At 40.0% G+C, this 13,922-nt stretch overlaps 1 protein-coding gene across 1 annotated transcript in view; it reads left to right on the top strand.

The window, feature by feature from the left end:
- The first annotated feature begins 2,049 nt into the window (after positions 1–2,049).
- HEATR1 (HEAT repeat containing 1) overlaps positions 2,050–13,922 on the top strand; it is a 34,390-nt gene continuing 22,517 nt past the window's right edge. Inside the window, exons 1-15 of the mRNA XM_048936472.1 lie at positions 2,050–2,127; positions 2,476–2,655; positions 4,543–4,759; positions 5,692–5,833; positions 6,364–6,465; positions 6,973–7,113; positions 7,479–7,690; positions 8,239–8,372; positions 9,234–9,342; positions 9,700–9,810; positions 10,227–10,344; positions 11,533–11,640; positions 12,054–12,158; positions 13,235–13,323; positions 13,651–13,862. Coding sequence (XP_048792429.1) covers positions 2,514–2,655; positions 4,543–4,759; positions 5,692–5,833; positions 6,364–6,465; positions 6,973–7,113; positions 7,479–7,690; positions 8,239–8,372; positions 9,234–9,342; positions 9,700–9,810; positions 10,227–10,344; positions 11,533–11,640; positions 12,054–12,158; positions 13,235–13,323; positions 13,651–13,862 — 1,942 coding nt within the window. The 5' untranslated portion in view covers positions 2,050–2,127; positions 2,476–2,513. The remainder of the gene's footprint in view (positions 2,128–2,475; positions 2,656–4,542; positions 4,760–5,691; positions 5,834–6,363; positions 6,466–6,972; positions 7,114–7,478; positions 7,691–8,238; positions 8,373–9,233; positions 9,343–9,699; positions 9,811–10,226; positions 10,345–11,532; positions 11,641–12,053; positions 12,159–13,234; positions 13,324–13,650; positions 13,863–13,922) is intronic.

The following is a 13,922-nucleotide window of genomic DNA, read 5'->3' as shown; positions in this document are numbered from 1 at the left end:
ATGAAAATCCAACTTTCTAGCTGATTTTTACAATACACACAACACAAATCAAAAACACCACGATTTGTCAGCAGCTCAGCAATGAAAGAACAGCTTATTTTCTTCAATTTTTAAAAACTCTACTCTCCCTGATGTTTTTGAGACAGGGTAGACCTATCTCAGCTAAATAAATTTGGAAACGCAGAGGTGGCCCTTGCCTACTGCTTTCAAACCTACGTCTTCTTTGCGTGTGCCTAGGTGAAGCACTTCTAGAGCAAACATGCTAAAGCCTCCTCTACAATAATTTTGATTAGAAGCCTTTAGTTGGTAGTACCATATCACAAAGCTGTTAACATAGTAAAATCCCCAAAATAGCTTCTCTCTGCCCATCCAAAGGGTTTCTATTTATTTTTAGATCTGGAATGCAGCTACACATGAGAATTTATGGCTGGGGGAAGCTGCAGTACATTTTCCAAGAAAAGACAAGGAAACACGATACCGCCTGCCACAGTGGTCAGTAAGTCGATGATACGCCTGATATCATGCCTAGCAAGCAAATTTCTCCCAGCCGTTCAAGTCCAACTGAAAAATTATTTTCAATTCAAACCTGTTCCAGCAACAAGAACCTCAACCAAAACTGAATCGCACTTGGTTGTTTCTGCCTCCAGTTACATCAGGTGCACAATTGCACAACTCCACTGACATCACAACAGTTACTCCTGAGTTTTACAAGTTTAAGTATTAAAAAAAGAAAACTAAGCCTATAGCTGAAAAGATGGAGTAAGCAAATCTTAACTCTCTAGTTTGATATATTCACATTCACACATAATACAGTGACTCCAATCTCCTTGCTCCTAATGAAGGCCAAGGGATCAGGGGCCTCAAGGCCTTACCAACATACATGCTGCCGAAGGGCACTGTCTGATCATTTCACAATGCAGTCCAAATGCAAATAGCAACTGCTACGTCATTACAGAAGGCAGAAAGAGAACAACAAACGGATAACATCAAGCATGTAAACAATGTTTTGCAAAGCTGAATTTATACTTATATTATTTCTTCTGTGCGCTAAATTATTGCCACATAGGGCAGCTTTATCATTTGTTATTTCTGACATTGGCGTACAGTTTCTCAACAATATTTGGAATAATTCTGCACACTCAGTGCTGGAATTGTTATATTTGGCATAATTTTTTACAACTGCTCACATCAAAAATTTTCCAGGCTTCTCCTGGACTGTAACTACACACATTCTCTTTCTGGCTTTCACTTCAAGGCGCAAACACTGCAGCCTGAAATACTGAATACAAACTGGTAGGAGACAACATTTTGCGTTGCTTTTTTTTGTTTTGTTTTTGTTTTTTAAATGTTAGGAGCATGTTTGTAACCTGAGGATAACCAAACCTTAAATGAGAGGCTGAAGGAAGCTCTGGAATTTCCATCCTCAAGGTGCTCCAAACACAAGCGGAAGAGCTTTGAGCAACATACTGCAAACTGGCCTTGCCTCGGGGATTATTAGATGACTTCTCCAGCACTCCTCCAACCCATATTACTTCATGGTTCTGCAGCTGGAATCTCATCCACAGCAGCTGCAGTAGCTTTTAAGTTTCTTTTCTCAGAATTCTTAGATTTTCCCCAGTATGAATCACTTCAGACCTGCAGAGACCCTGATGTGGGACAACAGAAGCACTGCACGCCCTGCCTGGTGATACATGCCAGCCCTGACTAGCAGATCTCTACGAGGCTGTGCTCTCAGAGGTCGTGCTGGGCTCAGCAGAACAACAGCAGCACCCCACGACAAGAAGACTTCGTCAAGACCTCTCACTCGCTCGCACTTAGTCTTCGCACCTCCTCCCACAGCCTGACCCACCTATGGCCCCAGCCCCCCTCACGCACCCTCACACGCGGGCGACCAACGGCCGTCAACAGCAGCAAATGGCCGCCCCCACCACGCGCCCCCCCCCCGCACCAAACAAGCTGCTGACCCCCGCGCATGCTCTGTGCAGCCCACGCCCACGCACCGAAAATGGGAGAGGATAGGGGCGTGGTCTCGCAACAGGGGGCGGAGCTTCCTGTGCCGCTGCAGCGGCTGTTTCCGGGTTAGCGGCGCGCGCAGCGCACGTGGGGAGCAGCGCGGTACGCGGCCCGGTGGGTACCGAGGTTGAGTGAGGGGGGGATCGGGTTGCGTCACCGCCTGCTGCTGCCCGTCCCGTGCTTCTCCTGGTCTGGCTCCGGTTAGCTCCCACCTGGGTGCGCCTTTAAGTGGCAGCTGGCTGCGAGGCCTCGGCCGCAGTGGAAGGGGGCGAAAGGAAGGGGGTGTCCGTGTCCGTGTCCGTGTCCGTGTCCGTGTCCGTGTCCGTGTCCGTGTCCGTGTCCCTAAGGCCGCTGCGATCACAAGCCGCTCATGGTGGGACTCGGGTGAGGGTGGGCTTCAGGAGCTACTTCGTGGGAGAGAAGTGTGGGATGCTGGCTTTATCTGTGGGTTTCTTCGTGCAGGGTTTCCTTTGTGGTGTGTGTCCTCGAAAGGTGAAGCTATGACGTCCCTCGCGGAGCAGCTGAAGCGGCTCGCCCTTCCCCAGAGCGATCCCAGCCTCCTGAACCGCTCTGAGGCAGCCTCGCTGCTGTTCGATTGCAAGGAAGCCGCTGCTATTGACAGGAACACGTTTTTTGCTATTGGTAAGTTTGGCTCTTCACATGTCAGAGATTCTAAAAATCATCTAAAAAAACAGCTGGAGAAGATTAAATAGTAAAGGTGAACTTGATTCAAAAGAGGCCAAAACAGGAATTCAGTGCAATATGGCCTAGTGAGCATCACTCCAATCATTGTGTTCCAATCATGGAACAGGCTGTGTTGAAGCACATTTCTGGACACGTGGAAAGTAAGGTAATTGGGAACAGTCAGCATGGATTTGTTGTGTGCAAATCATGCTTCTGGAGAGGGGAGACCATACTTTGTATTCTTCCTAAGAACCTTGGTTCTATGAGCAGAAGCACCTTGGCATGTCCTTCCATCAATACAGAAAGTACATAAAACTTTTAGACAGTGTCCAGAGGAGGGTTGTGACAGTAGATGCCAAAGCGTGTGAGGAGCAGTTGTTCCTGGGTTTTTCAGCCCAGTGAAGTGGAGACTGGGGAGGAGGAGGCCTGATGGCGGTTGCAGCTCCTCACAGAGAGCGGAGGGGCAGCGCTGAGCTCTGCTCTGTGTGACAGCGGCAGGGCCCGAGGGAACGGCATGGAGCTGCGTCAGGGGAGGGGCTGTGGGGTTGGGGACAGGTGCTGCACCACAGGGCCGTGGGCATGGAACGGGCTGCACGGGGCTGTGGACACGGCCCCGAGTGCTGGAGCTCAGGGAGCCTCTGGACTTCACTCTCAGACGTAGGGTTTGGATTTTGGGTGGTCTTGTGTGGAACTTGGAGTTGGGTCTCTTCTAATCTAGGATATTCTATGATTCTTTGCATGCCTGCCGTGGATGCCTGCTGAGATAGTGTTAACTGTAGGCTTGCAGCAAGGAGGGAGCAGCACATGTTGTATGTTTTGAGGGTTTTTTTGTTTTCTGTTTTTTGGACTGTCTTCCATAACATTTTTGTGTCAATGCTATGACGTTTCATTCAATTCAGAAGATGGACAGATGGATAAAAAACCTAGTTGGAATCTCAGATGCAATTGTAGTTAACAGGAGTTTCACAATCTCTGATCTGATACTAGGCCTCTGGTCTGTGTTTGACCATCCTCAAGTTAAATAAATAAATATATCCATATTTTAACTTGGAATTTCCTGTGTTCCAGGTTACATCTTTCTATCCCATCCAAATTTGTTTACCAGGAGGCTTGTTAGGCACATGAACAAGCTCCCTAGAGAAGTGGTCAATGCTCTGTGCCCATCTGTGTTTTTAAGGCATTTGGATAAAGTTCTAAATGGTGTTTTAACTTTGAGTTAGCACCAAAGTAGTCAGATAGTTGGACTCAATGATCTTTGTACACCCCTTCCAACTGGAATTGTTCTATCCTATCTTTCCATTGTACATCTCTGTGAAGAGTCTGGCTCCATCTTCTTGATAACCTATGCTACTCCATTAAGGAGTTGCAGACAGTAGTAAGATAGTAAGATTTCCTTTTGGTGATGTCTTTGCAAGGCTGAGCAAACACAGTTCTTGTCATTTGCTTTGCATGTCATTTTTCAGACTCAGACATCTTAGTGGTCCTTTACTGGGCTTGTATATGGTTGTCAACATTTTGCTCATTTGCTCAACATTGTAGCTACTCCAGATGCAGTGTCACAAAAGTGAAATGGAAGGGGAAGTTCAGCTCCCATAGAGCATTGGCTACCCTCTTGCACACACAGCCCAGGATGCTGTGGGCCTCCACTGTTTGACAAGTACACTACCAAATGAAAATTTTCTTCATCAGGAAGTACCTCAAGTGTAGCAAAAGTTTTGGTCTTATTATTTGATTTGCCTTGTTTTGTATACACCACCATAGTAAAGAGGTTGGATGCAATAGTGTGATGAGGGACTGTGGTTACAGATGTTGCATTTAAACCATTCTTCCATTGTTTTTCCACAGGATGCACTGGCTTAGAGGAGTTGATGGTGATCGATCCTTCCTTTGAAGTGTTCCAGTCCAACTTGTTTAGTTCCATGTCCAAAGGCTTGGAACGCAGTGTTCAGACTAAATCAGTAAATCAGCAGCTCAATGAGAATATTTCATTGTTCCTGATTCACCTGTCCCCTTACTTTATGCTGAAGCCTGCACAGAAGTGCCTGGAATGGCTCATTCACAGGTAATCCACTGAAAACCCTACGTGTCAGTAGATCAGATTTTCAGAAATGTAAGATGTTTTTTTCTCATAAGAATAATTTTGAATAATTATAACTTTGTTTTCTGGAAGTACAAGTTGAAATGTTATTTGTATTTATATATATAAAAATATATATACATTTGAGTTTAGTCTGTGTGGAGCCAGATGTTATTCGTTGCCAGTTAGATTTGTGTCACTTGATAAATTTCTGTAGAAGTTCTGATACACCATGATAATCTGTATAAAATGTAATTACTTATTTGTCTGGCAATCAACCAAATTGCACAACTCTAATCCTCTTATAGAGGACCTGGAGAGATGTTTATGTGAAATACTTCGAGATAACGAGCTGTGTAACGTAGCAAATTTTCAGTTTAAACTGTGAACTGTGAATGATATTATATGTATTGTATTATAACAAGAAGTCATCTTATTTCAGGGTTATTTAAGAAGGTGTGAAGAAAAAGTGAGCCAAGTACTTTTATGAGGTGTTGTCCTTATTTATATAAATTGACCTATCAAGTTGCAAAGTGTAATGTCTCGTATCATGAAAGAGTGGGTGGTTGCTGTTGGCATAAGCTTGAATCACAATTAAATGTATGTACATATATAGTGCTGAAATTTGTGCTATATTACTGTAACTTGACTTAATACTAATATTAATACAGAAGAAACTTAGGGACTTAAGATCATCATATGAAGTACTTTCCTTAATGTCTTCCTACATGTATGGACTGTGTGTCTTTTGGGTTCTTGACTGTAGGCAGATCGGATGCCTGAGCCAGTGTGACAGTTTCCTCTGGTCTTGCATAAAAGCAAGTAACCAGATGTTCTGAGAAGTACATGGCTGGGCCTTTGTTTTGGACTTCCAGTTATTTTTTAACTGTTTATGTATGTGTTTGTTTCTATCTTAGATTTCACATCCACCTCTACAATCAAGATAGTTTGATTGGTTGTGTTCTGCCATATCACGAGACCAAACTATTTGTGAGAGTTATTCAGCTTTTAAACATAAAAAGCCCAACTCATAAATGGCACTGGCTGGATCCAATAAGGGTAAAGTACTTAACAGATGTGTGGTGGGAGAAGTGTGAAGAACTTCATAATATGCTGACTCATTTCTAGATTTAAGAATATGGTCCACGTGATCATATATTAGTTGTAGGACTGTACTGAAAGATTTAATTGTAGGAATGGAGCCTGAATGCCTACTTGTTTGTTATTTTTCTTCAAGTGCAGTTACAGAACACTTCAATCATAATTACTTTTTCTTTGACAAAGTTCAAGTATGCTTTTAATGTGTAGGTATTTGCAACTGCTAGGAAGGTATGCAGTTACTAAAATATGTGTTTATTTGAATATATACTATACATAATGGTGAATTTGTAATGATGATATACATATAGTGTATATATAATTCATAGTCTCTCTTAAGGTAGATATGAAAAAAAAAAACCAGGGATGTGCAATTTAAGTGATGTTAACTTATCTATAGGATTAATTTAATAGGGTTATATTCATTATTTACTTTGGGCATTTCACTTTACCTTGGAGTGTTCTAACTTTATTTTTTTCACCCTGGAAAGAAACCTGGTGTCCCTCTGGCAAGAGGCACTCTGATTACACACTGCTACAAAGACCTGGATTTCATGGATTTCATCTGCAGACTGGTGGCAAAATCTGTGAAGGTTGTTCCTTTATTCTAGAACAATACTTGTGTGTTGTCACTTGATTTTTTCCATCTTCATGTTAGTATTATGATGTTTATTAACATTTGGTGTATCGAATATTTAAAAAAACTCATTTGCAATATGAAAAATTATCATTGTCTTTATAGATTACACTTTATAGAAATTCTTATGAGGAATTGGCTGAGAATCAGTCATTCATGGCAGCATCTTGGCTGTCCAGTTCACAGTCATGAGCGCTACACAAAGTAAATGGTCTAGGTTACCTTTTTATGATCAAGTATAATAGCTGAAGAAAAGCATCCATATCTTTCTGCCTTCTCTGCAACAGGGAGCAGTGACCTCTGGCCAAGTTTACTGCTAGGGAGAGATGATGCCTTCAGTTGTTGCAGCAGGAGCTGTTAGAATTTATGTGCTGAAGCTCTGAGATCTTGGGCATTTTTGGGAAGCTGTATGCTTCTTTCCACTTCTCTTGGTGTCTCAATAACTAATTCTTCTATGGTCCAGGTCTTCTCAGAATATGCTAGCAACTCTGCTCAGCTGAGAGTTCTTCTTGCATTTTATGCCTCCACCATTGTATCAGCTCTTGGAGCTGCAGAGAAGATAACAGACCGTATAATCTCCATGCTTCTCCCCTACATCCAAAAGGTACCCAAAGTTTTGTTTTCCTTTGTGTGTGATGAAGTGTACTGTGTTCTGCTAATTTTTCTGCTGCTAATATTCAAGATGGTTTGAAACATTAGGTAGGTGAAGTTCCTAGTCTAATCATGCTTTCTCACAGCCCGGATAAGCACTTCTAAGGACTCTTATGTATCTCTCTTCCTTTATGTTTAGACCCTGCACAGCACCTTTTTTGTCTTGAAAGTTATGTTTATAGTTACTTAAAACACATGGAGAAAAAGTTAGTGTAGTTCCATAGATGTAAGGATGGAAAGAAATTGTACACTAATGTACTTTCTTTAAACAAATGTGCATGTCAGACATAGTACATCTTCGTTTTTCTCTTTTCCAAGGGCTTGAAGTCCTCTGTACAGGATTATAGGGCTGCGACATATATGATAATATGCCAGATGACAGTAAAAGTGACAGTGGATTCCTCCTTGGTGCATTCCTTGATGTTACAGATAAGCAAGACATTATCTAAAGTGCCCTCATTAGCCAGGGAAGGGATTGCTTGCCTGAACCTACTTCTGCAAACTCAGAAAGGAGACGGTCTTGGGAAAAAGTAAGTCTACATCAATTGAAATTCTCCATTTAAGAGCTGAGGTTGCACTTCAGCTTTTCATCTTACTCATTAAAGAGATGCTTCCATGTCAGAGATGTTAGTAGTTGATGTGTGCAAAGGTTTGGAGGTGTATTTGATTCTTCAAAAATGCTTATGGTCACTACAGCTGAAGAGTCTTAGTGGTCTAAGTCCATCATTGTTTGGTCTCTCTCCTGATACTTCCAGAATTGCTGTCAGTGTGCAAAATTTAAGCCTGTCAGTAAGGTTTTCATTAAAGTGGGAATCGTGGAAGTGATGGTAGCATAATAACTTCAGCACAAGTTTGGGGCTATTTAAAGAAAAAAGAAATCCTGTCCGTTCTGTGGAAGGTATTTGCTTCACGTGCAAGGGCTGCTCTGAAAGTGAAACCCTTACAATCTTTTCAGCATTTATTTACAAAGATGCTGTTACTTGATTCTAAGAACCGAATCCTCAGGAGTGGTTTGAAGGTTATAGCAAGCCAGATAACCATGCATTTGTTTCCTCCCATCTCCCATTCTGTTGTGCAGGCCATTTAATTATCTCTGCAAGAATCCAGAACTGGTGACACTTCTGCAAGGCCTTTCAGAAGGCTATGATATCTCTCCTCTTCTGCGTTACTTGTTGCCTCACTTTATCTGCAGCATTGTGAAAAGTGATGCAGGTAAGTTGGCACGTGTATTTACAGTTCTCTGAGTCTCACAAACAGATAAATAGCTGTTCTAAATGTTGTAGCTACATCATTTTCCTTTTGTTTCTGTTTCTAAAACTGCACCAGTGCCTGTGAAGGTGTTGCTGAGCTTGTATGTCTGGGTGTTGCCTGTTTTTCTGTAAGACCTGGAAAAACAGGTCTTACAGTAGGTGCTGTTTTAGGTATTGTTCTATCTGTGTCACTTTGACTTAAATGTTGATTTTCAGTATTCAGCAGTAACTTAATTTTGATGTTCTGAATTTCTGACTGTTAGAGGTAGTGTAGTGTCACAAAATCTGTGTTTTGAATCCTCTGCATAGGTTGTTTTTGATAGATTACAAGTGCTCTGTATGTAATTCAAATGATGGAGTTGTTTGTTTGCCCAGTAAATTTAATGTGCCTGGAAGTGTTCCTGGACAATGAAGCTGATTAGTGTGCTGTAGCCTGTGTCTGTACTAGTAAGTCTACTTGTTTTGTTAACTGTTGTAACTGCCAAATTGTGTTTGGAAGGGCTTTTTAATTGAAAAGCACTACACTTTAGTTCGTGACAGGGAAGGCTTGAACAAGTTGATGGCATCGATTGCGGTAACAGAGCTGAAATGCTCCATAGCATACCTGAGCTTATTGGTAGCAACAGAGCCGTTGGCATTTGAGTGAAATTGGTGGAAAGCATTGCTAGTAGCTCATAGAGAGTTAGTGCAAGTAATCAGTGGACATTGTGGTTTTAAACTGTGTGCTTGGTTCACCAGGTGATACTGCCTATATGTTTTAGTCAGTATGAGAAGGTTGCATTCAAACTGTTGTTCATCATCAATGATTACTCATTGTTCTTAGAGGACCAAGAAGATTCTGAGGACAGAGAAGATCATATTTATATCAAACATCTTGAAGGTATTCTTCAGAGTATACCACTGGAAAAGGATTTGGATCACCTTTTGGCTTCGTAAGTTAACTTAGATTGATTTTTTTATTTTTATTTTTTTCCCTGGAGTACTACAGTCATTTCTGGTTTAATAACAACTCTCTTTTAGAGTCATGCTTTTCTACTTGCACGTTTAACTCCAAGCTTAGATTTAGAAACTGATAATCTGAATGATACCCGGATAATAGTAATCCAAACAATCCATGTTTTTACCATGCTTTTAGCACTTGTGGGAATATAGAACAGAGTGAAACTTTAGTCCAGGAGCAAATCTGTACTTCCAGTATGTAATGCATATTAATTGTTACCTGTTTAACACTGTGTTTTTAGTGAAAACTGCCATGCCTTGAAAATAATGACTTTTATTTGTTATTTTAGCAAGTTTCTTGAAGAGTTTGTCTCCTATGGTACCGAGATTGAATCTAATCCCACCAGAATGGCTACAATCAGTCAAAAGCTGCTTCCTCTTATCAGACTTCTTGAGAGAAAGTAAGTTCAATTTTCCTATGACAGACCTACAGCCTGTAGACTGGTGATGTCAACTACAATCTTAGCTTACTGGGTGTTGTAAACACTATATTCTTGCCTAAAAAAATGTGGTAAAAACAACAGACACTTGATAATTGTCTAAATTTTATTTTACTGATCTGTCCTTACATGTTTTATCATCAGTGCCATACCTACTGGCTCATTATATTTATTTCTGATCATTATCTACTCTAAGTGGGCTGCATGTCATCTATCTAAGTTATGACACAGTGGTTGATTGCCTTCACAAAGTTTCCTAAATGGTTTGGAAAAGTGCATGTACATTCATTTTCCCTGCATTTCCACGCATGTCTATAAAAAATACATGCTCTTCTGCAGTGCCCTGTGGAAAACATTTGGGATTTTGTCTTTGGCAGGTATCCCAAAGCCTTAGACGCTGTGTTGGAGGAGCATCTGGAAAGTGCTATGGATCAGGCCAACCAAAATATTTTTCACCAGTTTATTTCTCTTTCATTAAGCTGTGGCAAATACAAGGTAGGTAGAAGCATAATTCTTCATCCTACCTCTTACTTTGTTATACTGTCAAAATAGTGATATTGTGGCAAAGTTCTAATCTCTCTTCCTCTTTTTGAACTCTATCTCTGCCATTCCCACAAAAGCCCACGACCTTACTTAAGTGGGGGAAGATGGTTGATTAAAAAATGTGATAAAACTAAAAGCTGTTGGATTTTTTTTTTTTTAAGTCCATGTTCATTATGAACAGTCATGAGTATTGGCTTTTTTCATGTTTAAAATTTATATATTTCCACCTGCCTATTATAATTAACTTTTTTTCCTTATGAACATAGCCACTGCATACAGTGTTTTTGCTGATGTTGATAATTTGGCTGTGCCCAGCAAGGTCTCATCATCTGAAAGATTTTGTCAATGTCACCTATGACTTCTGAGGGAGGGTGACAACTTCACCGCATGTCAAAAAAGGTGGCTGGACCCATTTGTTGCATTGATTTTTATGAATGCTTGTATTAAGTAACAAGAAAGAATCAAGTATCTACAGAACGCTTCCTGTGCCATTTCTGGAGAGTAATTGAAACTCAGACTGACAGAGAATTAGCTACGGTTGCAACAGTTTTGTTTAAGTAATTTGAGTTATTTTGTATCACTAAGAGATGGTTAGCATCCTGAAACTTGTATCTAATGATTGAAAGAGTGAAGTCACTTTAGAAAAGAAGTGCTTAGTGTATTTTTTTTTATGCTGATTTTCTGAACTCACAGTTTATGTCACGGAGTACCACTTGGATTAAGCAAAAAAACAAGGCACACAGAATGAAGGCATATGACTCTCTTGAGGCCTTTAAGCTTTGTGAGATAAGGGCAGGCAATTATACTGGCAGGGATGCCTTTTTTGACAGTTTCTATCTGTGGTCTGTCACACTGACATTGTCGTTAGAGCTTTCTCAGAATCCTTAGATAAGAGTAACGTTTTTCTAGGACAAAATGGTATATCTGATTTACTGTACTATTCAGGTTGCATTCTGAAAAATGTCTTCCAAAGTGAGGAAGACCAAATTTGAAGCAGTTACACGACATCGTTGTTCTGCAGTTTTTTGTTCAGGTTCTCTTCTTTTCCAAAAAATTGCAGAAAGACTCTCCTCCATTATCCTGACATACACTGTAAGTATTTTTGACATCTGGTGAGTGACTCTGAAATCTGTGTTTCAGTTTCTGGAAGACTCTGACACTTCACTTCTGCTTAGTTTGAATCATCCTCAGCCAGCTGTGCGAGTCCTGGCTCTTCAGCATTTGAAAGATGTTATTGAAACATCAAAGGTTTGTGTCACGATTCTCTCACTTAGAGAACTTATTTAACATATAAAATGTAACATCTAAAAGCTGTTTGCCAGCAGTACTGGTTAAAGACCAGTGATATGTTAGACCATTCAAGTGTTATCCTGACATGATATTTTCAGAAGGCTTCTGGCAGCTTTTTCCTTTGTTCTGGAGTCTGTAAGTAGTTCTCGTTTATTAAGCTGCTTGAAGACTGAGATAAAATCTAAGTCAACATTACTTTTATTTTTCTTCTTTTTGTTGAAATTTAGTCTCTCAGTTATGTGTGATTTAATCTAAATGTTACTGCTTCTCTTGTTCTCTTGTTCTACAGTTCCAGTACTTCATTAAAAGCCAATTCCAATAATTCATTAAGTTGTGCTAACGTATTTTCTTCTTGGCTCTTCTTTCTTTAGTTTCTTCAGGAAGGCTTTGATCAATCATTCATAGAAGAAGCAATTTTTGGGCGCCTCAAGGATGACAACAGAGATGTTGTCATGTCTGCTTTCAGTGCTTTGGAGGTGTGTGTATTTCTTTGGATAAGTTAGGTGATATTTTAGCAGCTTCCGAATATGTGTCTGGATTGTATTCTTTGTAATTGTCCTTCTACTTGTCTTTTTGGTATATGGCTTTTGTCTTTCATTGCTCTTCTTCTACTCCTGTCTTTGGTGTATGGGGTTTTTAGCAAGATGAAACAGCACAGACTTGGGAGGCTATAGTTTACTTTGTCACACATACTCCTCTGCCGCAGTTTTCTGCATTCTCATCTTTCTCAAAGTTTGTAGTTAGCTTGGATTTATATGTTTCCTTATATAGCTATTAAAGCATATTTGAATCATTAATTATGAAGTGTGCCTCCTGCTTGTCCGGTCTGTATGTCTATAAAAATGCAAGCCATGTCAAGTGACTTTCGTATGGAAAATGACGCAATGAGAACTCATTACGTCAGTGAGAAATATTCAGCTGAGTTTTTCCATATGGGAGTCATTTGGTCAGTTGGTATTAGCTAAGTACTGAGCACCAGCTCAGGTTCGCTGGATAGGCCTCTGGTATGCATTGTAGTGATTGTTTCCAACAAGGGTAACAGTCTGTCTTTGTTGCTTCTACTAGAAGTAGTGGGACGTATTATTAGCAGTAGTATAATTGGCCTTTTGTGTTCATTCATCCTTACTAAAACATGGGAACAGAAGTGAGTGACTATGTTTAAACTTAAATATCTTTTATTAATGCATCTTATATTTTTGTCATAAAGATAAGTGTTGCATTGCCTCCTACGGTACTGACCTAAAACCAGGCCAGGACCAAAGTAAAAGCAGGTCTTATCGAGAGTGCTTTGCTTGTCTCTTTGTTTATCAGTTTCACCTAACATTTCTGCATTTAATAAATTCTCCATACTTTATCATATCCATAGGCCACACCGGGCAGCCTTATAACATTACCCCGATTATATTTTTATTACACTGTCATCAATAGGAGATTCGTTAGAGCTGTTTGATCTGTGTTTCTGCTTTGTGTAGCAGTTATGTCATCCGTTGTGAACAGTAAACTATTTTTCATTTTATTATGCTTACATTTCTTCTTCTTTATTACCTTCCAGATTTTCAGGAAAGAAGTAAATCCAGAAGTAGTGGTTTCAAGCCTTCTGAGCATCTTCCAGAGAGCTGATCTTTCAAAGGATGGAAAGTGGTACATTTGTGTCTTTTTTCAGGCTATTTTCTTTCTGTATAAATTAAATAGAAAAGTAATTTCAAAGAATGCTTAAAATAATTTCCACTTTAAGTACTTTTTCTTATGCTTTATCTATGCTGAATTATAGGATAATTTTTCAGTTGTATACTGTTTCCATTGTGTTCCTTGTTTATTCTCACTGCTAATTGCATTCTGAAGGAAAAAAAAAAAAAAAAGAAAAACAAAGAAAACCAACATCAGAAACATCGTGGAAAATGGTTAATAAAACAAAGTGTAGTAGACATGCTAGAAAAATGGCTTATCAACATCACTTTTTTCTCTTAGGTATAAGGTTCTGGAGAGAGCAATACAGATTTTAGTCAAAGAGGAGATTTTAAAAGAGAAGAAAGAACTGCTGGATGAAGCAGTAATGCAGTTGTTGCCCTTTATGGTGATCACTAATGCAAATTCAAAATCTTCAGAATGGAAAATGGCCATTTGTTTATCAGAATCTGATCTCTGCTCCTTACACCCTTTGCTGAAAGACTGGCCGGAAGGTAATGTATTCAGTGTAACTAATCTGATGAAAAAAGAATTGTGACAATTCAGGACTCGGT

Source organism: Lagopus muta, chromosome 2 (genome assembly GCF_023343835.1).
Source record: "Lagopus muta isolate bLagMut1 chromosome 2, bLagMut1 primary, whole genome shotgun sequence".
NCBI classification, from domain to species: Eukaryota; Metazoa; Chordata; class Aves; order Galliformes; family Phasianidae; genus Lagopus; species Lagopus muta.
The sequence above is the reverse complement of the archived record's forward strand: the minus strand, read 5'-3'. Positions and strand labels throughout refer to the sequence as shown.